The 21,114-nt window shown below is 40.2% G+C and overlaps 1 protein-coding gene across 5 annotated transcripts in view; it reads left to right on the plus strand.

Annotated features, from left to right (window-relative positions):
• The window catches only part of stx16 (syntaxin 16), a 46,863-nt gene extending 31,170 nt beyond the window's left edge, over positions 1–15,693 (plus strand). For 3 of the 5 annotated variants that reach the window (XM_073061519.1, XM_073061521.1, XM_073061522.1), the window contains exons 5-9: positions 315–406; positions 4,128–4,271; positions 5,328–5,408; positions 8,900–9,000; positions 9,295–15,693. In XM_073061519.1, coding sequence (XP_072917620.1) covers positions 315–406; positions 4,128–4,271; positions 5,328–5,408; positions 8,900–9,000; positions 9,295–9,466 — 590 coding nt within the window. In that variant the 3' untranslated portion in view covers positions 9,467–15,693. Of the gene's footprint in view, positions 1–314; positions 407–4,127; positions 4,272–5,327; positions 5,409–8,899 lie in introns of all 5 variants that reach the window. The other 2 variants (XM_073061524.1, XM_073061523.1) reach the window with 2 other exon arrangements.
• Positions 15,694–21,114: the final 5,421 nt, after the last annotated feature.

The following is a 21,114-nucleotide window of genomic DNA, read 5'->3' on the forward strand; positions in this document are numbered from 1 at the left end:
AATTGGAGAAGAATACCAGGGAAGTTTGGAGTGCTTTTTGTAAATCTTTGCCTCAAATACAATCCTGTGTCGAATCAGCAAATGGATTTCAAGACAGTAAAATACCCTTGGTGTCAGTTAATATGACGTAAATGGTAGGAAAAGTCAGCAGGTTGGGGACTGGGAAACAATGAAACTCATTGACCTGAAATGTTAACATTTCCGCCTCCACAGATGTTATTTGACTTATCAACCATTTTTAAAATTCCTTATTTTAGGTTTTGTTTTGCTGGCTTGCTCTCTTCCAGTAACAGGAGTTTTGTTTTATGTCATAGGTTTGAAGAATCGAGAAGAAAGGTCCAAACATTTCTTTGAAACGTCGGTGCCACTAATGGATGATGCTGAAGATGACAGTCTATATGACAAGGTGGGCCGATGGACTAGTCATCCAGAGAATGCATGATAAAATCCCACCAAAATGCTGCATCTATGGAAAGAGTCGGCAGGACTGATGAAGGGTCTCAGCCTGAAACGTTGACTGTTTACTCTTTTCCTTAGATGTTGTCTGGCTTGCTGAGTTCCTCCAGCATTTTGTGTGTGTGTTGCCTTGAATTTCCAACATCTACAGATGTTCTCATGTTTGTAAATTCCCACCAATGCTGGTTGAGAATTCAGTTTGAAGAAACATCTGTGGGTATAAAAAGCTCCATCAGAATAAGTAAACCAGAAATTTATGTCTTTGAAAGTTAACTGGTTCGTATTGACCTTGGGGAAAGATGAATTGCTATCCTTGATGAAGTGGCCCATTGTGTCCGGGCAAGCTCTCAGAGCAATCTCATTTGCAGGCAGTCAATTACTTTGTTGTCTAGATGTAAATCCAATTTAAACATGGCAAATCGACATGCAGCAGGTGAATAAAATCCAGATTATGCTAAGTGAGGAAAACCTTGCCAGAACTCCAAATGCCCATTTAAAAGAAAAAGTAGCCGAAAAATCTTACTTGAAAGATGGCCACTTTGAGAATATAGTACTCTGTCAGTAATGAACATGTTGGTCAGAGCTTAGCATTCAAGTTTCTGAAATGGGAATTGACCTTGAACTTTGACATAGAAGGTAATATTGTAGTTTATACCACTCTTTTAAAATAAGAGCCCCATGTCAAAGAGCTGCATAACAGGAGTCTGTGTAATGGTAGAGCCTTTATAGTGGTTAACAGGTTTATATACTGTGTGAGATGAGCTCTGCAATATTTTGTTTTTGATTTGCTGGTTTGCATGATCTACTTTAATCTCACAGTAAATCTGTTGGCCTGGCTCCTTGCAATATGCAGTAAAGTTCTAGTCATTGTGGGAGCAGGTTTTAGCAAACTTCGAGCAACTTTCTTTTGGTTTGCACCTGGCTTACACATCAGGATCCAAAAGCAGAGAGTTGAGGTGGCAGCAAAATAATTTACTGGTTGATGTAGCTGATATAGTTGTGGTCATTTAGGCAGAGCATGTAACGTTCTTTGTGTTTAGATTATCTGCCAGGTATACAATAAAACTATTGAGTCATCAATATAAAGGTTCTGGTACAGCGTATTAGATCAAGGGGAAATATGCTCAAACTGGCTTTCAGAAATTTGCATCAGACCATAAGATATAGGATCAGAATTAGGCCATTTGGCCCATTGAGTCTGCTCCGCTATTTATCATGATCCATTTTCCCTCTAAGCCCCAATCTCATGCCTCCCTCCCCCACCCCTGTATCCCTTAATGCCCTGATCAATCAAGAATCTATCAACCTCTTTCTTAGATATATGTAAAGACTTGGCCTCCACAACTGCCTGTGGCAACAAATTCCATAGATTCACCACTCTCTAACTAAAGAAATTCGTCCTTATCTCCACTCGAAAAGGACGCCTCTCTATTTTGAGGCTTTGTCCTCAGGTTTTAGACACACCCACAATAGGAAACATCCACTCCACATGTACTCTGTTAAGGCCTTTCACCATTCAATAGGTTTCAATGAGGTTACCCTTAATTCTTCTAAATTTCAGTGAATACAGTCCCAGAGCCATCAAACATTCTTCGTATGACAAGCTGTTTTATCCTGGAAACATTTTCGTGAACCTCCTTTAACCTTCTCCAGTTTCAGGACATCGTTTCTAAGATGAGGGGCCCAAAACTGCTCTCAATACTGCAAGTGAGGCCTCACCAGTGCTTTATAAAGTCTCAACATTACATCCTTGCTTTTATATTCTAGTTCTCTTGAAATGAATGCTAACATTGCACTTGCCTTCTTCACCACCGACTCAACTGCAAATTAGAGAATCCTGCACAAGGACTCCTAAATCCCTTTGCACCTAGTTTTGTGTAGTCATTGCTTTCAATTCTTCTCTCAAAGTGCATGACCATACACTTCCCGACACTGTATTCCGTCTGCCACTTCTTTGTCCATTCTCTTAATCTGTTTAAGTACCCTCCTTATTTCCTCAAAACTACCTGCCCCTCTACCTGTGTTTGTATCATCTGCAACCTTTGCAACAAACCCATCAATTCCATCATTCAAACATTGACATATAACAGAAAAAGAATTGATCCCACCACAGACTTGAGTGGAACACCACTAGATACTGGAAGCCGACCAGAAAAGTCTTCCTTTATTCCCACTCTTTGCCTCCTGCCAATTGGTCACTGCTTTATCCATGCTAGAATCTTTCTGGTAAAGCCATGGGCTTGTAGCTTGTTAAGCAGTCTCATGTGTGGGAACTTGTCAAAGACCTTCTGAAAATCCATGTATACAACATCAACTGATTCTCCTTTGTCTATCCTGCTTGTTATTTCTTCAAAGGCTTTCAAAAAATTTGCCACGCAGGATTTTCCCTTGAGGAGACTATGCTGACTATAGCCTATTTTATTAAGTGTTTCCAAGTACCCCGAAACCAGATCCTTAACAATGGACTTCTACATCTTCCCAACCACTGAGGCCAGACTAACTGGCCTTTAACTTCCTTTCTTCTGCTCTGTCCCTTCTTGAAGACTGGAGTGACATTTGCAATTTTCCATTCTTCCAGAATCATTCCAGAATCTAGTGATTCTTGAAAGACCATTACTAATGTCTCTGCATTCTCTTCAGCCACCTCTTTCAGAACTCTGGGGTGTAGCCCATTTAATCTAGGTAATTTACCTACCTTCAGACCTTTCAGTTTCCAATAACTTTCTCTTTAGTTATTGTAACTTCATATACTTCATGCCCCTGACATCTGGAACTTCCACCATACAACTAGTGTCTTCCACAGTGAAGACTGATGCAAAATACTTATTCAGTTCGTCAGCTATTTCCTTGTCCCCATTACTACATCTCCAGCATTGTTTTCCAGCGATCTGATATCTTCTCTTGCCTCTCTTTTACATTTTACGTATCTGAAGAAACTTGGTATCTTCCTTAATACTGTCAGCTAGCTTACTTTCATATTCCACCTTTACCTTCTTAATGACTTTTCTAGTTGCATTCTGTTGGTATCTAAAAGCTTCCCAATCCTCTAAATTCTCACTAATTTTTGCTCTATAATATGCCCTCTGTTTGGTTTTTATGTTGGCTTTGACTTCTCTTGTTATCAATGGTTGCGTCATCCTATCTTTAGAATGCTTCTTCCTCTTTGGGTTGTATATATCTTGTGCCTTCTAAATTGCTTTCAGAAATTCTAGCCATTGTTACTCTGCTGTCATCTTTGCCGGTGTTCTTTTCCAATCAATTCTGGCCAACTTCTCTCTTGTGCCTCTGTAATTCCCTTTACTCCACTGTAATACTGATACATCTGACTTTAGTTTCTTCTTCTCAAATATCATGCTTTTGTCGGATTAGATAATGTGAATTTTAGGATTAATTTGAATGCTCAGTTATGCAGGCTAAACTTTGGCTAAAAGTTCTGATGTTGGGATAAATCTTCGGTCTGTGTTTGACCGTGGGTGTTAATGGAAGCTGTCCCTTCATACGTACCATTACTATCTCCCGAGCACTTGTACATTACTATTGTGTGATTTGAAAGGTAGTCTTGATGTTTGAAATATTGTGGAGTCTTAATGTTTTTAATAAAGTGCCCTGCCCTGTGCTTTAAGTTGAGTTTCATATGTTGGTCTTTTATTCATACTCAGTTGTTCTGACAGGGTTTTACAAACGATCAGTTACTTCTGGTGGAAGAGAATGCTCTGATGGTCGAAGAACGAGAGAAGGAGATTCGACAAATCGTGCAGTCAATCTCAGACTTGAATGAAATTTTTAGGGAGCTGGCAACCATGATAGTGGAGCAGGTGAGTAATTTGGAAGATCAATTTGTTTAGTTCTGGTCACCTCATTGTTGGAAGAACGCAGAAGCTTTAGAGAGGGTGCAGAGGAGATTTATCAGGATTATTCTGGCTTCTTCCAACTTCCTTTCCAGTCCCGATGAAGGGTCTCGGTCTGAAACATCAACTATTTATTCCCCTCTATAGATGCTGACTGACCTGCTGAGTTCCTCCAGCAATTTGTGTGTGCTACCAGGATGCTGTCCAGATTAGAGAGCAAGTCTTATGCGGCAAGGTTTACTGAGCTAAGGCTTTTCTCTTTGAAGGAAAGGAGGATGACTAGATAGAGGTATATAAGAGGCATAGAGTGCCTTTTTCCTGGGGCCACAATGGCTAATACAAGAGGACTTAATTTTAAAGTGATTGGGGAAAGGTATGTCAGAGGTAATTTTTATTTTACAGAGTGGTAAGTGTGTGGAACATGTTACTGGGGTGGTGATAGAGGCCTCTTTACCACTCAGATAGGCACATCAATAAAAGGAAAGTGAAGGGCAATGTGGAATAGATTAAAAGGTTGGCACAGCATCATGGGTCGAAGTGTCTGTACTCTTCTACTGTTCTATGTTAACATTTTTAAAAAGCTTAGTTTGCAATTGATCAGCTGGAAGAGTCATAGTCATCCTTTTACATCACACCTGCAAATCTTTTCATACACCACTGATTCTCCAAAAGCTGTGGACTGAGCGGATGCCAGGATTACTCCTTAAAATAAGCAGAGAGCTCTGATGTCAGGAAGGCCAATTATAGGAGTCGTGCAGAATGGCAGTGGCAACACAATGCTGCTGTAATTCCCAATCTGTAGGGAATTATTCTCCCACATTGTTTTAGTTCCATTAATTCTTTTCTGAAACATGTCACTGTTTGAAGTTTCTGGTGTTTTAGAACAACTGCACTACATTTCCTGTTGGTTAGTGTGTTGCACTGTTTGCATAGACCTCTGACAGAGCGCAGAATTTCTTGAGCCGGATGGCAAAATTTCCATTAATTTGGTAGTCATTTTAATATCTCTGTGTTTGTTTTTAGGGGACCATCTTGGATCGAATTGATTATAATGTTGAACAATCGTGTATTAAAACAGAGGAGGGCTTACAGCAACTCCAGAAGGTAATACTTTTTGGATGACAGTTTGTCCCAGATTTATTTGTCAAAACATAATTACACAGGTCTGTAATGCACATCGTAGAACTGCTTAGATAAAATATGCCTTAACCAGCAACATCATCAACTATTTCAGCACCACAGTACTCAAGTGGAACAAATCGTTCTGGACTTTTTTGAAGAAAATTGTGTTTGATATTTTATTACATCTAGTCCACTTATTTTGCTTGACTCCATTGTTGTAATTCCATTAGTGCAAAATAAATTTATTATCATAATAAATATGTCACCATATACTACCCTGGGATTCACTTCCTTGCATAGTAAATACAGATAATAGAATTAATGAATACAGATAACTGCACACAACAAAGAGGGACATGCAACCAATGTGCAGAAGACAACATATTGTGCAAATACACAAAAGAGTATAAATATTGAGAGCATGAGTTGTAGAGTCCTTGAAAGTAAGTCCATATGTTGTGGAATCAGTTCAATGTTGGAGTGAGTGAAGCCTTTCATTCTAGGACAAAGGAGATGTCTTCCTTTTTTTAAAGAAAGGGGCTTCCCTTTGTCCACTATCAACTGTGCCCTCCATTGCGTCTCCCGTATTTCACGCACCTCTGCCCTCACCCCATCCCCCCACTAGCCCACCAGGGATCGAGTCCCCCTGGTCCTCACCTATCACCCTACCAGCCTACGGATCCAACGTATAATCCTCCGCAACTTCCGCCACCTCCTATGGGATCCCACCACTAGCCACATCTTCCCCTCCCCCCCCCCCACTCTCGGCTTTCCGCAGGGATCGCTCCCTATGCGACTCCCTTGTCCATTCATCCCCCCCCCCCCCCCATCCCTCCCCACCGACCTCCCTCCAGGCACTTATCCCTGCAAACGGAAGAAGTGCTACACCTGCCCCCACACTTCTTCCCTCACCACCATCCTAGGCCCCGGACAGTCCTTTCAGGTGAGGCACCACTTCACCTGCGAGTCAACTGGGGTGATATACTGTATCTGGTGCTCCTGATGTGGCCATTTATACATTGGGGAGACCCGCCGCAGACTGGGAGACCGTTTTGCTGAACACCGGCGCTCAGTCCTCCAGCAGTGGCGGGATCTCCCTGTGGCCACACACTTCAATTCCACAGACCACTTCCACTCCACTATGTCTGTCCATGGCCTCCTCTACCGTCAAGATGAGGCCTCATGCAGGTCGATGGAGCAATACCTTATCTCCCGCCTAGGTAGCCCTCCTACCTGCCGGTATGAACATTCAACTCACAGACCTCCGTTGATACCCCTGCCACCCCCCTTTACCCCATCCCTATCTATAATTTTAGTCTGGCTCTCTTTCTCTTTTCCCCCCTTACTACAATCTCCCCCCAGCCCTATCTTTCTTTCTCTTTTATTTCCCATAATTCTCCACCTTCCCCCTAGCCCATTTCCCTCCAGCCTATCACTTCCCAGCTCTCTACTTCATCCCTCTCCCCACTTCTTATCCCCCCTCGACCATCCCATGTCACTTCACTCTTGATGAAGGGTTTCGGCCTGAAACGTTGTCAATACCTCCTCCCATAGATGCTGTCTGGCCTGCTGAGTTCTGCCAGCATTTTGTGTTTTTTATTGAAGTTATCCCCTCAGTTCATTTTGTGTCTTGTAGAGTCATTTCTGAATTTCTATTTTCCCTTGTATCTGTGACCTCGGTTACAGAGATAGTCAATTAAATATTATGAGACAGGAATTAATTCCCGTGTCAGATTTTGCTACGTCTGATTGTTTTTCTCAAGTTATCGGAATTAAAAGTAGATAAGAAATGTTTGCACCTTATCCAATTACCTGATTCAAATCAGCCAAACTCACAAAAACAGATACCCCGAGACATTATATCTTTTACTATTAATTAAACCTTCTGACTTCTACCCCTTGCCACAGCCACTTTCTAATTTTTGTGTTTCATCCTTCCCCATGCCACTAGTATTTATAATTTTTGCCCTTCCCCCAAAGCATTGATCCTGCAGACTTGCTTTCACCCTGTCTCCCATCTGTTTCTGACAACTGTACCTTCCTCCCCAGGCTCCAACATTCACATCATCTGTGGAATTTTCTGCCCAATGAAACAGTGGAGGCTACCTCAGTAAATATATTTAAGACAAGGTTGGATAGATTTTTGCATAGCAGGGGAATTAAGGGTTATGGGGAGAAAGGCAGGTAGGTGGAGTTGAGTGCATGGCCAGATCAGCCATGACCTTATTGAATGACGGAGCAAGCTGAACGGGCCAGATGGCCTACTCCTGCTCCTATTTCTTATATGTTCTTGCGAAGAAATGCCTCTGATATCCTTCATTTCTGTCAGTTCTATTCTGTTCTGACCCCTGCAAACTTTACTTGCTTCCTCCCTCCCTCCCTGTAAACCTAGCAGACGATCTCCCAGATCTGCAGGCCTAACTGAATGCCAACTAGTCAGAATCAGGTTTATTATCACTAACTCGTGTAACATGAAATTTGTCATTTTGCAGCAGTAAGTCAGAGCAAAGGCATAAAATTTACAAAAAATACAAAATAAATACATAGTGCAAAGCCAAAGGAATAACAAGTTAGTGTTCATGGACCATTCAGAAACCTGATGATGGAGGAGAAGAAGCTGTTCTTAAAACCTGGTGAGTGTCGGTCTTCAAGTGCCTGTACCTCCTCCCAAATGGTAGTAATGAAAGAGAGCATGTTCCGGATGCTGAGGGTCTTAGTGCCGGATGCTGCTTTCTTGAAGGTGTCCTTGACGGTGGGAAGTGCTGTGCCCATGATGGAGCTGACTGATTCTGCAACCATCTGCAGTCTCTTGCAGTCCTGTGCATCGGAGCCTCCACATCAGGCAGTGTTGCAAGCAGTCAGATTGCTCTCCACTGTAATTTGCAGAAATTTGTAAGAGTTTGACGTGCCAAATCTCCTCACTCCAATTGAAGTTGAACCACTGGCCTACTTTTTCCATGACTGCATCCGTGTGTTGGCCCAAGGTAAATCCTCTGGGATGTTGACACTCAAGAATTGGAAGCTGCTCATCCTTTCCACTGCTGACCTTTCGATAAGGACTGCTGTGTGTTCTCCCAACTTCCCCTTTCTGAAGTCCACAATCAGTTCCTTGGTTTTGCTGAAGTTGAGTGCAAGGTTGTTATGACACCACTCAACCAGCTAATCTATCTCACTCCCGTACACCAATTGAGAATTTCCAACACCAGTGTTATCACCTACAAATTTATTGGTAGTGTTTGAGTTGGGTTCATCTGGAAAGTGGAGACATTTAATTGGGTCACTGCTTAAAATTCAGAATTGCAAAGCCGAAGAGAAGCGTGTTCTTTTTGGTTTGCCTACATCAAATTGCAAACTTTGATTCCATGTATGTGAGTTATTGCCTTTATTGTAGAACTATCAGAGACACAGTGCAGAGAGTGATAAATAGGATGCTGTAAGATTATTGAACCAGTATCTACTAATTAATTTTACAGGCTGAGCAACACCAGAAGAAGAATCGAAAGATGCTGGTCATTGTGATCCTTTTTGTGATAGTGGTGGTTCTCATCATCGTGTTAATAGGAATCAAATCAAGGTGATCAACTGCAACCTTCCTGCGGTGGGAACCGCAAGAAAAATTCACCGGGGTTGGTGACTAAATACTGTCTTTTTAAGGGAGTCTAGGTAACATAGTTAGACCCCTCTAAATTTTTTTCTCTACCGGAAATCAGGAACATATTGTGATTGCTGTGTTGTAAATTGGAGTCGGGAGGGGGGTGGGGAAGCAAGGGGAAGGTGTGCTCTCTTGTGTTCTGTGAGCAGTACTCGGATTTGCTTCTTACCACTTTCTGTCTTCAGCTGATGATGTGCCTGTGCTCTGTACCCAAAGATCACCCAGCAAGGGCCAGCTTCAGCATTACAAAGAGCCTTCACAGCATTTCAACTATGTGAAGCAAAACATGAACAAGGATGTCTCAAACTGCAACACGTCTGGTTCCTCTGCATTCCTTTCTTTTCTTTGCACTGCTGTATATATTACAGCAAACTCTGGTTCTGAATAATGAACTCTTTCCAAGCTTGTAATCAAACTATGTCAAATGTAGATCATCTTAAAGCAAAATAATTTAGGACTTTATGGGAAAGCATTTCTTGCAGGTACGTGTTTGGCTTTATTGTACATCTCATTTTAAAGTTGTCTGTGAGTTTGACAGCATAGCAATCAATGAATTGGAAAGGGGAGAGGAAGAGAGCATGTAGTGGTGTGGATACAGTAAGTTCTTAAGAGTATGACGACACAGAATGGTGTTGAGTTAAGTGCCTACTATCTGGAACTGCTCAGCCAACTTAGAAAAGATAGCAAGGCAAGTTTGAAGAACCAGCACTGTGCTCGAGGCTAGCTTCAGTATTCTTGGCAGCAGGTAGAGTTTGGAAGAACCAGGAAAGTATAAGATGGGTAACTACGGTGAGCTAAGTAAAAATCATGGCAAGAACAGAAAACTCTTGCAGAGCCATGTCAAAGGTAAAGATCTGCAACCTACGGGAACTGATCTAGCTGTGCACCACTGCAAAAACCAAACAAAATGGAGTTTAACCCAAGGGATTATCAACATGGGGTTGAACGCCTAGACTCATGATGGTGAGCATCTGGGGGCTCCTTGCAGCTCTTTCAGAAGGCAGTTGAATTTTGAACTTCCATGTAGAGAGAACATGATGTTCATTGTGTATAGATGTATGTTGATATAATAGGACTGGCAGTCCTGTATTAATCAAGGAAGGTGATTTATTTAATTCATGGACTTTTATTAATACTTCCATCATGTAGACTGTAAACTAATTGATGTTTTGCAGAAAGCCTTGACTGTTCTGCAGTGAAAATTCTTTTTACTTTTGCATCAATGGTATTAATGAATTACTCTGCTGTTAAGTTAATCTTGCTTTTTTCATAAAATTTCCTAATATAAATAAGCATTTCACTTTTTTCTTCTCTTTATCCCAAAATGGTGATAAGTTCTTTTTTCTGCTTTTGAAAGCTGATGTGGCACCGTTCCTGTTTGTGAGCCCCTAACACAGCAGGCTGCATGTGATGATTTTGATTGTTTTGTTTTACTCGGGCATATTCATCTTGTTTTCAAATAACAAAATGAGCTGAATGTATTCTTTTTAGTATCTATCTAGATTCTAAAACCTCTGTGGCAGTCTATTTGCTCAGGAAAGTGCATATTTTAATACATGTACTGCTGGGCAGGTTGTGTCTTGTGGTACATAACTACAAGCCTGTCCTAAGTGGTGGAGGTAATTAAAATAAACTCATTGCTGTAATACAGTTGTTAAATGTCTATTTTACGCTATTTGGTAACAGCTTCAGAGATATAACCAGGTTGCAGTGAACAACTGCGAGATTTGTGAAGGAATTTGGATAGATGGAAACAAATTCAAGGTCCCTCAAGTAAGGAAATTGCTTCTGAATAAGTATTTGAACGTAAGAAATTTATATTATGAGCTGTGGTGTTGTTAGGCCATTGAATGCACTACTAGGGTTGATAGAAAATCAGCTATTAAGAATAGATTAGATAGGTGGAGGAAAGAAAGAAATCAATGTAGTGACACAATGAAATGTATTAATAAACAAGGCTAACTGAGCTGGTCTGTTAGCATGCACTTCACAAGAAGATAAACAGCCTGTTATATTTTTTTATATTTTACATGATGTGAAAAAGTAAATGATTGTGGAAGATGTTGCACAGAGACATACCGTGAATGAAGCGTCAGCATAAATAAAACACTGCAGACGCTGGATACCTGAAATAAAAAGCTAGTGAAATTGAGCAGCTCCAGAGAGAAGGAAATGGTTACTTTTCATGAGTCAGTATCCCAGGAAAGTTCACCAAACTGAAATGGTCACTCCACAGATACTGCCTGCCCCAGCTCTCTATGCTTTCAGCTGTTATTTTTGAGATTACAACGATAAGGTTTAAGGAAGACATTAGTGTTGAAATGATGAATCAGATTTCAGTAAATCTCCATTCCTAGTTTCCCCTAATGTTCTGTTCTCCTGAGACATTAAAGAAAAAAGATGGGTTTTGGTCCTTTTAATGAAAACTCAGTAACATTCAGTATGGTAGTTTGATCAACACCTTATCTCCCAACATAAATATTCACTACATTGACAATTGTGTACTGTGGCCACAGTGAGTACCCTCTATAAAATGTATCAATTCTCCAGGCTGCCTTGGGTAGAATTTTCCAGATTTGCAATCTCCACCACTTAGCGGATGCATGAGAAAGCCGACAGCTTCAGTTTCTCCTTCAGGGGGCACACCATTCTGATTTAAACATGTACATCAACATCCCATCTTCATATCTGGATCAAAATCTTGGGAACCTTAACAGTATTGTGCGAGCACCTGGGCTTGAGAAAGGTGGTCCGTCCTCAATATCTTCTCCAGTAAAACCAGGAATGGCTAATAAATAACAATTATTTTTTGCCATTTACACCCTTATCACTGTGAGATGGAACTGGGCACAATCTCAGTCCTGATTTGGACACAAGACAGATTGCATATTGAAAATAATTGGATTTAGTAGATTTAGATGGTGGTAGGTGGACCATGAGTAACTACACCTGGATTCTTGTGAAGAAATGATCTGGTAATTTCAAAGGCTATCTTTTTCCCCACTCTTTATATTATTAGAGTATCTGATGTGAAAGACCAGAAACTTACAAAGAAGTGTAAATTAGTGTAAATGAGTAAGAAAATGTGGTTGTATGTAGTTCCTACTTGGTTGGTACAACATTACCGCCAAGGTGCTGTATATTTGACTAGGGAATTGTGACATGTGCCCATAAGCACACATTACTCTTAATAGAGCTCAGAGATGGACTGATTTAGAACAGGACTGAATGTAATTTGGAGTGAACAGACACACTGAGAAGATGTATTATGTAAGTTCTGGATAACAATTCTCTTGTTGAAGATGTATAATTGAACAAAATTAGATTGATGCTCTGGAGTTTTGCCCTGTAGAAACTTGTTTTGCTTTAAGACTTTCCTCCAGATTAAATAGCTTTGATAAAACACTAAAAGAAGATATTGGAGGTGCTGGATGGGAGGGTTGGCCTTGATGAATTAAAAGTTTAATTCTGTTGCGAGAATGTGGGAGAATAAGGTCCCCATTCTGTTGGAATCTCCAACATTAGGTAAAATTCCCAAACCCCATGTCACCAGGAACTATGGTTTGGGAAGCTGGGTTGCATTTCTTCTCAAGTGATATGAAACGTATGAATGCTTAAAAGAGGATTTTGTAGAAGAATGAAACCCAAGTAATATACAAGGGGGCTCGAGTAGAGGATCTACTTACTTTCTACATCAGAGGTTTCCAACCTGGAGGCCACGGATCCGTTGCTTAATGGTAGTGGTCCATGGTATAAAAAAGGTTACATGTACATAGTATTATTACTAGTAAGAAGAAAGTAAAGCCATTTGAGGGATTTGTCAGGGGCCATGATGAAACCACATTAAGCATTTCTATTTTTTCACTGCTCCGTGTCACAGCCAGTGAAGCAAAGCTATGAAGGAGGTACAAAATTAATAATGTCCAAAAAAGGGAAGGTACTAGTGCCAGGCTCTTTGCAGTTCTTGAAGCAGCTGGTTACTTCTCTCTGCTACAGGCTCTTTCAGCACCTTCCCCCCGCCACATCTCCATCCTCCTCCTCTGCCCTGATCCTTTCATCTCTAATTGCTGATGAGATTAACCAGCTCAACTTCAGCACTCCTCACTCCTCCTCGAAACTTAGTCCCTCTGAATGCACTGCCCTCCAATCTCTGCACCAATCCCAACCTTTACTATCAAACCCATAGACAAAAGGGGTGCTATTGTAATGTGGCAGACTGACCTCTACTTCACTGAGGCCAGGCAGTAACTCTCAGACACCTCCTCTTACCTACCCCTTGAAGAGGAATCCACTCTGGATCATTAGAAAATTGTCTCTGACACCATCATTAACCTCATCAACTCTGGAGAACTCCCATCACTGCCACCAAACTCATAGTTCCCTTATCCTGCACTGATCACTTTTACCTCCTACCCAAGATCCACAACCTGAATGCCTGGGTAGACCCATTGTCTCTGCCTGCTATTGCCCCACTGAACTCATGTTCTCATACCTCAACTCTCTCTGGAGACAAATCTACCAACATCTTTTATAAACCTACTGATTTTCACAGCCATCTCTTCGCACCCTGTCTCCTGTAAAAATGCTATTTCCTTTTCTCAGTTCCTTTGTCTCTGCCACATTTGAATCTAGAATGTTCCTAGGCTTTCCTTTTCAGAACATCAGAGATGCCCTCCTTCAAGAACAGGGATTTCCTTCCTCCAACATTGATGCTGCCCTCACCTGCATCTCCTCCATTTCCTGGATATCCGCGCTTACCTCATCTTTTCACCACCGTAACAGGGATAGAGTTACTCTTGTCCTAACCTACCACTCCTTGAACCTCTCTGCACTCAACATATCATTCTCTGCAACTTCTGCCATCTCCAAAGGGATCCTACCCCAAACACATCTTTACCTTCCCTCTCACTCTCCACTTTCTATAGGGATTGCTTCCTCTGCTATTCCCTTGCCCATCCATCCCTCCCCACTAATCTCCCTCCAGGCTCTTATCCCTGCAAGCGGTCAAAGTGCTACACCTGCCCACTTACCTCCTCCCTCGCCTCCACTCAGGGCCCCAAACAGTCCTTCCAGGTGAAGCAACATTTCACCTGCAAATCTGTAGGGGTTGTCTATTGCACTTGACCCGGCTTCTCTCTACGTTGGTGAGATTTGACGTAAATTTGGGAACCGCTTTGTCGAGGACTTCCCCTCCATCCACCAAAAACGGCATTTCCTGGTGGCCAACCACAGTAATTACTATTCCCATTCCTGTTCCGACATGTCTGCCACAATGAGGAGCAACAGCTTGTACTCTGTCTGGGTAGCCGCCAACCTGATGGCATGAACATCAATTTCTCCTTCTGGTAATTTTTTCCCCTCTCCTTCCCTCTTCTGTTCCCCACTCTGGCATCTTGCCTCTCTTCATCTACATATCACCTCTCCCTGGTGCCTCTCCTTCCCTTTCTCCCATGAGCTACTCTCTTATCAGATTCTTTCCTCTCCAGCCCTTTACCTTTCCCATCCACCTGGCTTCACCTATCATCTTCTAGCTAGTCCTCTTCCTCCTCCCCTTTTTTATTCTGGCATCTACCCCCTTCTTTACCGGCCATGAAGAAGGGTCTCTGCCTGAAATGTCAACTGTTACTGATTTCCATAGATGCTGCCTGACCTGCTGAGTTACTCCAGCATTTAGTGTGTGTTGCTTCAGCACTTTACAGTTCTCCAGGCCAGTCTCTAGTTTGCCAGAGCACGTCAGTGGAGTAAATAATGCTGCTATGATGTCACAGCTTTATGCACTGCTGGTTAGCTTAACGTACTTCCTGATGTAACCTGGAGAAAAAAGGGAGCTGAAGGTGAATCTCAATTTGCTTTTGGTTTTATTCTAAAATTACTACTTGACTAAACAGATTGTATTGAAAAACATCATAAATTATGAATTAATTTATAAATTCATTATTAGTTGTGGTTCTGGTTATGTGTTTAATAACCAGCTCAAGATTATTAATGTTTGTGTGTAATGACAGTTTAAGCTATCCTCGTGCTTGGTTTGTGAAGGTGTTAACATACTACATGGCATTTCCTGTGCTGTAATTTTTTTTATATCTTCAGGAGTAGGAGCGATTGAATGATTTCTTTTACAGTATGGAAACTGGAAATCATTGATCATAATGCCATCTTTATAACAACCATTTCATATTTTAAGTTCCTACACCCCTAACTGGGAGATTGGTCAAAACGATTGACATCTTAATGAATCTGGATTATTTGGGGAGATGTGGGAACAGGCATGAGATCATGTGTACATTGTGGTCTTGTATAGGTCACTCATATTTCTTGTGTGCAGCATAAAATGGATAAGAAGGGAACCTCAATATCTGATCTTGTATTCTCAAGACAGACTCCTGAAAAATTAATGATGGTAGAGCAAAGTTTTACTTGTAGCATATCTCTAAAAGGCAGCTGTATCAGTAGTGTTTTCGGTGGGTGAAGCATTGCCTGCTGTTACAGTGTATCATGTGTAAACTATTTATATTTGTAAAGCCTTGAAATTCGTCTTAAAACTGAAATATATATGTGCGTACTTTTGCTTTTTTTTGTAATCAATGTATACCAATAAAATTTTTTAAAGCTTCAGCTGTTTGTATTTATTTTAAGCAGATGCTACAGAAGGTGCACAGCACTTCAGTTGCATGTTTGGACCTCGAAAGGCAAACATGAGGAAATCTGCAGATGCTGGAAATTCAAGCAACACACACAAAATGCTGGTGGAACGCAGCAGGCCAGGCAGCATCTATAGGGAGAAGTGCTGTCGATGTTTCGGGCCGAGACCCTTCATCAGGACTAACTGAAAGATAGTAAGAGATTTGAAAGTAGGAGGGGGTGGGGAAAATGCGAAATGATAGGAGAAGACCGGAGGGGGTGGGGTGAAGCTGAGAGCCAGACAGGTGATTGGCAAAATGGATACAGAGCTGGAGAAGGGAAAGGATCATGGGACAGGAGGCCTAGGGAGAAAGAAAGGGGGAGGGGAGCACCGGAGGGAGATGGAAAACAGGCAGAGTGATGGGCAGAGAGAGAAAGAAAACTAAATATATAAATATATCGGGGATGGGGTAAGAAGGGGAGGGGCATTAACGGAAGTTAGAGAAGTCAATGTTCATGCCATCAGGTTGGAGGCTACCCAGCCAGTATATAAGGTGTTGTTCCTCCAACCTGAGTGTGGCACACCTGTCTGGCTCTCAGCTTCACCCCACCCCCTCCGGTCTTCTATCATTTTGCATTTTCCCCTCCCCCTCCTACTTTCAAATCTCTTACTATCTTTCCTTTTAGTTCGTCCTGACGAAGGGTCTCGGCCCGAAACGTCGACAGCGCTTCTCCCTATAGATGCTGCCTGGCCTGCTGCGTTCCACCAGCATTTTGTGTGTGTTGCATGTTTGGACCTTTTCACTTTGTTTCTATTTCTCCTAATTCATGGCTAACTTTTCCAGAGCCACTTGTTTGAATCCATCCCAGCAAGTTCTAATCCAACTTTGATGTTACATGTAAGTATAACAAAAATGAGCTAATTGTCCTCCTCCCTGAGTAGTCTTTGAGCTTTTGTACAGGGGACCACTCCATTCTGCAACCAATTAGAAAAGAATTCCATTTGCCTGGCCCTTCTCAAGGTTTAGAAAGAAAATCACTCCCATTGCTTTGGCTTCCCTCTTCCTCCTTTGCATGTACCCTTTGTATTTCCATAAACCTAAATCTTTCTCATTCTGTATCTGTGTTGACTTTTGGCACTGTTATCCCACATACTCCTTGTTCAGTTTAATGCCTCTCCATCATCCTCCATTTTTTCCAATCTCTTCAAGCACTGGATGAGTCCAGGTAAAGAGTTTCAGCTTGAAACTAGGGCTGTTCATTTTCCTCCATAGATGCTGTCTGACCCACTGTGAATTCAGAAAATATTTGAGGTTACTCTAGATCAGTGGTTTCTAAACCTTTTTTGGGTTACTATCCACTTGGCTCCTAGGCAACATACCCAACACCCCCTCCCTTCTTGACAATTAAAAAATAACTATATAGAAGTTTAATTTCTGCTGCACAGTGAAAGAAAGTAGAAACAAGTTTCAAAGCAGTGATAAATAATTGCAAAAATTTTTCTAATCTATATAAAACTAGAATAACTTATTTAATTACAGTTAAAACAATTTTCATCAATTTTGGAGTGTACATTATTAGTCCAACTGTTCACTACTTCATTGCTTTTTCACCTTTCAGTGAGATGGATGGGCTTGGTGCAATGATAACAACTACTTAAGATCAGGCTGAATGTCACTCCGAAAGAGTCTTGGATCTCCTGTTCAGTAATTTGCAATCTTTCGTTGCTTTGAAAGACATTGGGCAACTGCACTCCACTAAGTATGATGTTGGAAAAGCAATAGAGAACATTTTGACAAATTTTTTCCACATTGCAGGAGTGTTCAGGGATTTTTTTTTCTGCAATCGGAAGTCTTGATTTGATTTTTTTGAACCTTTGCTTCAGTTCAAAGTCACCTTGTAGTGAGATATCCTTCCTGTTAATTCCTCATTACAAGTGTTCAGGAATGGATATATTACTCCATCTGGAATTTGGATCAAGAGATCCTGGTATTTCTCAGTTGGGCACAGTATACTTAAATATCATCTGATAGATAGATAGATACTTTATTCATCCCCATGGGGAAATTCAACTTTTTTTCCAATGTCCCATACCCTTGTTGTAGCAAAACTAATTACATACAATACTTAACTCAGTAAAAAAAATATGATATGCATCTAAATCACCATCTCAAAAAGCATTAATAATAGCTTTTAAAAAGTTCTTAAGTCCTGGCGGTAGAATTGTAAAGCCTAATGGCATTGGGGAGTATTGACCTCTTCATCCTGTCTGAGGAGCATTGGTATTTTTTCTTTCTCTTCCACCTTAGCCTTGGAAACTGGAAAAGATCGCAATAGCCAATGTTGAACTTAAATAGGGTTAACTTGACAAACATGGAGACAACTGATTTGATTTTGCTAAGATTCACATCATTTCCTTACAATTGAAGATTGATTTAATTAAACTTTGTGAATAATTCTGACAAATAAGCAATGTCATGCCTAATTTTCTTGATTTGAGTCTTCAAAGAATTTTATCACAATTTCAAAAAGTGTATAATAGTGTCTCAGGGAGTTTCCTTTTGAGACCCACCTGACTTCTGTGTGCAACAGCAAGCATTCAAACTGTCCATCATTCTCAATACAAATCTCTTGAAACAGTTGAGAATTGAGAGCATGGCAGTTGATTTTATTTAATACTGAGTTAAAAGTATTTAAGGATTTCTGCAGCCGATCACATAGGTTTTTTTCTGACAAGTTGGTGTCTGTGAATTACACAGTGAGTGATAAATATGTTAGGTACGGTTTTTTTTCAAGAAAGTAGTAACTCCATGGTGGTTTCTTGCTGCATTAATGATGCCTTTGTTTTACAAACAAGAATGTTGGTCAGTGGGATGTTCTTTTTGAAAATTTGCTCAACACCTCAAAATATTTATACCTTACGTATATGGTTTCAATTTCGGAAATTTTTCGGGTTGACTCAATTCGTGTTAAATAGTCCTATTGTATCTAATTGTTTTTTCCATCCCTCAATTATAGATCATGCTTTTTTGGCTTGGAAAACTAAGGGATTATTTAGATTTTCCGACTTATTTTTGGACAACTGTTTTATGTCCTTTGAGCAACTAGCTAATAAATATAATTTGCCTAGATTTCATTTTTTTAGATACTTACAGGTTAGGCATTTTTTAAGTACGGTACTTCCTTCGTTCCCAAATTCTCTGTCTTCAGATACTTTGGAAAGTTTGTTTGAATTAAACCCTTTTCAAAAAGGGCTTATATCAAAACTTTATAATATAATTATGAAGATACGTTCAGTGCCCTTTGATAAGACCAAAAATGATTGGGAAAGAGAACTTAATCTTATTATTCCTATTGAGAATTGGGATAGAATTCTTAAATTAGTTAATACATCATCTATATGTGCCAAACATTCATTATTACAATTTAAGGTTGTACATAGGGCCCATATGTCCAAGGATAAATTAGCTCATTTTTATTCTCATATAAACCCTATTTGTGACAGATGTCATTTAGAAATCGCTTCTTTAACTCATATGTTTTGGTCATGTCCACTTTTGAGAAAATATTGGAAAGATATTTTTGATATTATTTCGGCGGTATTGAACATTGATTTACAACCCCATCCTATTACCGCAATTTTTGGTTTACCGATGATGGATTTACTTCACTTATCTCCTTCCGCCTGTCGAATGATTGCTTTTCTCACTTTGATGGCTAGAAGATCTATTTTGTTGAATTGGAAGGAAATTAATCCTCCCACGGTATTTCATTGGCTTTCTCAAACTATGTTATGTCTAAACTTAGAAAAAATTAGAAGTGCTGTATTTGATACTTCTATTAAATTTGAAAAGATATGGAGACCATTTATTCAATATTTTCATATGATGTAATGGCCCTGTGCCGGGCTTATTGGTTTTTTTTTCAGCTTTAATCGTATGTATGTTGAGAGGATCGGAGTTGACGTCATTGATGTTTATGTATACTCGTGAGATACTATGAACAGCCCTTTTTTTCTCTTTTTAAAAGTTTTTTTTATTTTTTTTTCTTTGTTTTTTTTTCTTTTTCTTGATACTAGATTAGATTAGTAGATTAGCTAACTTTCTTAGATAGATTTTTTTTTCTCTTTTTTATACTATATACTATGGAATATCTAAACTTACCTTGTTCATATATATACTATATGGTTTATGTTTTGGGAAACTTACTTATGCTGTATTCATTGTTTATGTATTTTTTAATGTATAATGGGAGTCTATATATTTGTAATCCCTTACCATTATTTGAATTGTATCTCATTCATAATATTTTAAATATTAATAAAAAGATTGAAAGAGAGAACACCTCAAAATATTGACTCCCCCTTCATATCTCTTTCCAGTCTCCTCATAAATAACAGCTCTTGAACCATGCTTTCAACTTTCATGAAGCAAATGTAACCTATAAGCTGAGATTTGTTGCTTGGCAAAGTTGACTCATCCAACTGCAGAGCAAATTCTTTTCCTAAGTATGTTGCACAATGTGTTTTTCATATTCTCAGACATTTCATCTATTCTTCTTCCAATAGAGTTGTTGATGAGTGGAATCGCTTTAATTATTTGCTCTGGCGAGTTATGTAAAACTGTACTCAGAACCTCATTTACTGCTGGCAGAATCAGTTCTTCAAATTAGCAATGAGCAATGAAATGTATGAAGCACACAAACCATCACTGTTTTATTGCGAAGTGCTGCCAAACATGTTTTGAGGTGTTTTCCATTTCGGAAAGTTTTCACAAAGTGACTGTAAATAAGCAAAGTTCTTGCTTGCTTTGTCAGAGTGTTTTCTCTTCAAATGTTCAAGGAGCCCAGACGGTTTCATTGCCTCACTTGAAAAAACTTTTTCACACAACAGACATTGCACTCCACACCGTCTTGTCTACACTTTTTGTTTGATCTGCTTCTGCCATTTGTGCCTATTGTTTTAAGTCCAACCTCAAGCACTGCGATCACTAACAGGGAAAGTTAGGATGTCATCATTCTCTTCAAATGGTCAAGCAGCCTGGATGGTTTCATTGCCTCATTTCAAATAAAAATTCGTCGAACAGACATTGTCTGCTGTTAGTGCTTGGTGCTGGTCTAAATGCAAATATAAATCATATTTTAGATACTCTGCACTATACTGTCTACACTTTGTTTTCATTCAGCCTGCCATTTTTGTTATGGGTTAACAACCACAGGCAATTGTCTGCTGTTTAAGTCCAACCTTAAGTGCTGCAATCGATAGAAGGGAAAGTTGAATCCTGATGACGGGTCTCGTTCCGAAAAGTCAACAGTACTCTTTTCCATAGCTGATGTCTGGCCTGCTGATTTCCTCCAGCATTTTATGTGTGTTGCTTGGATTTCCAGTATCTGCAGATTTTCTTTTGCTTGGGAAAG

This window comes from Hemitrygon akajei, chromosome 11 (assembly GCF_048418815.1).
Source record: "Hemitrygon akajei chromosome 11, sHemAka1.3, whole genome shotgun sequence".
Taxonomy (NCBI): Eukaryota; Metazoa; Chordata; class Chondrichthyes; order Myliobatiformes; family Dasyatidae; genus Hemitrygon; species Hemitrygon akajei.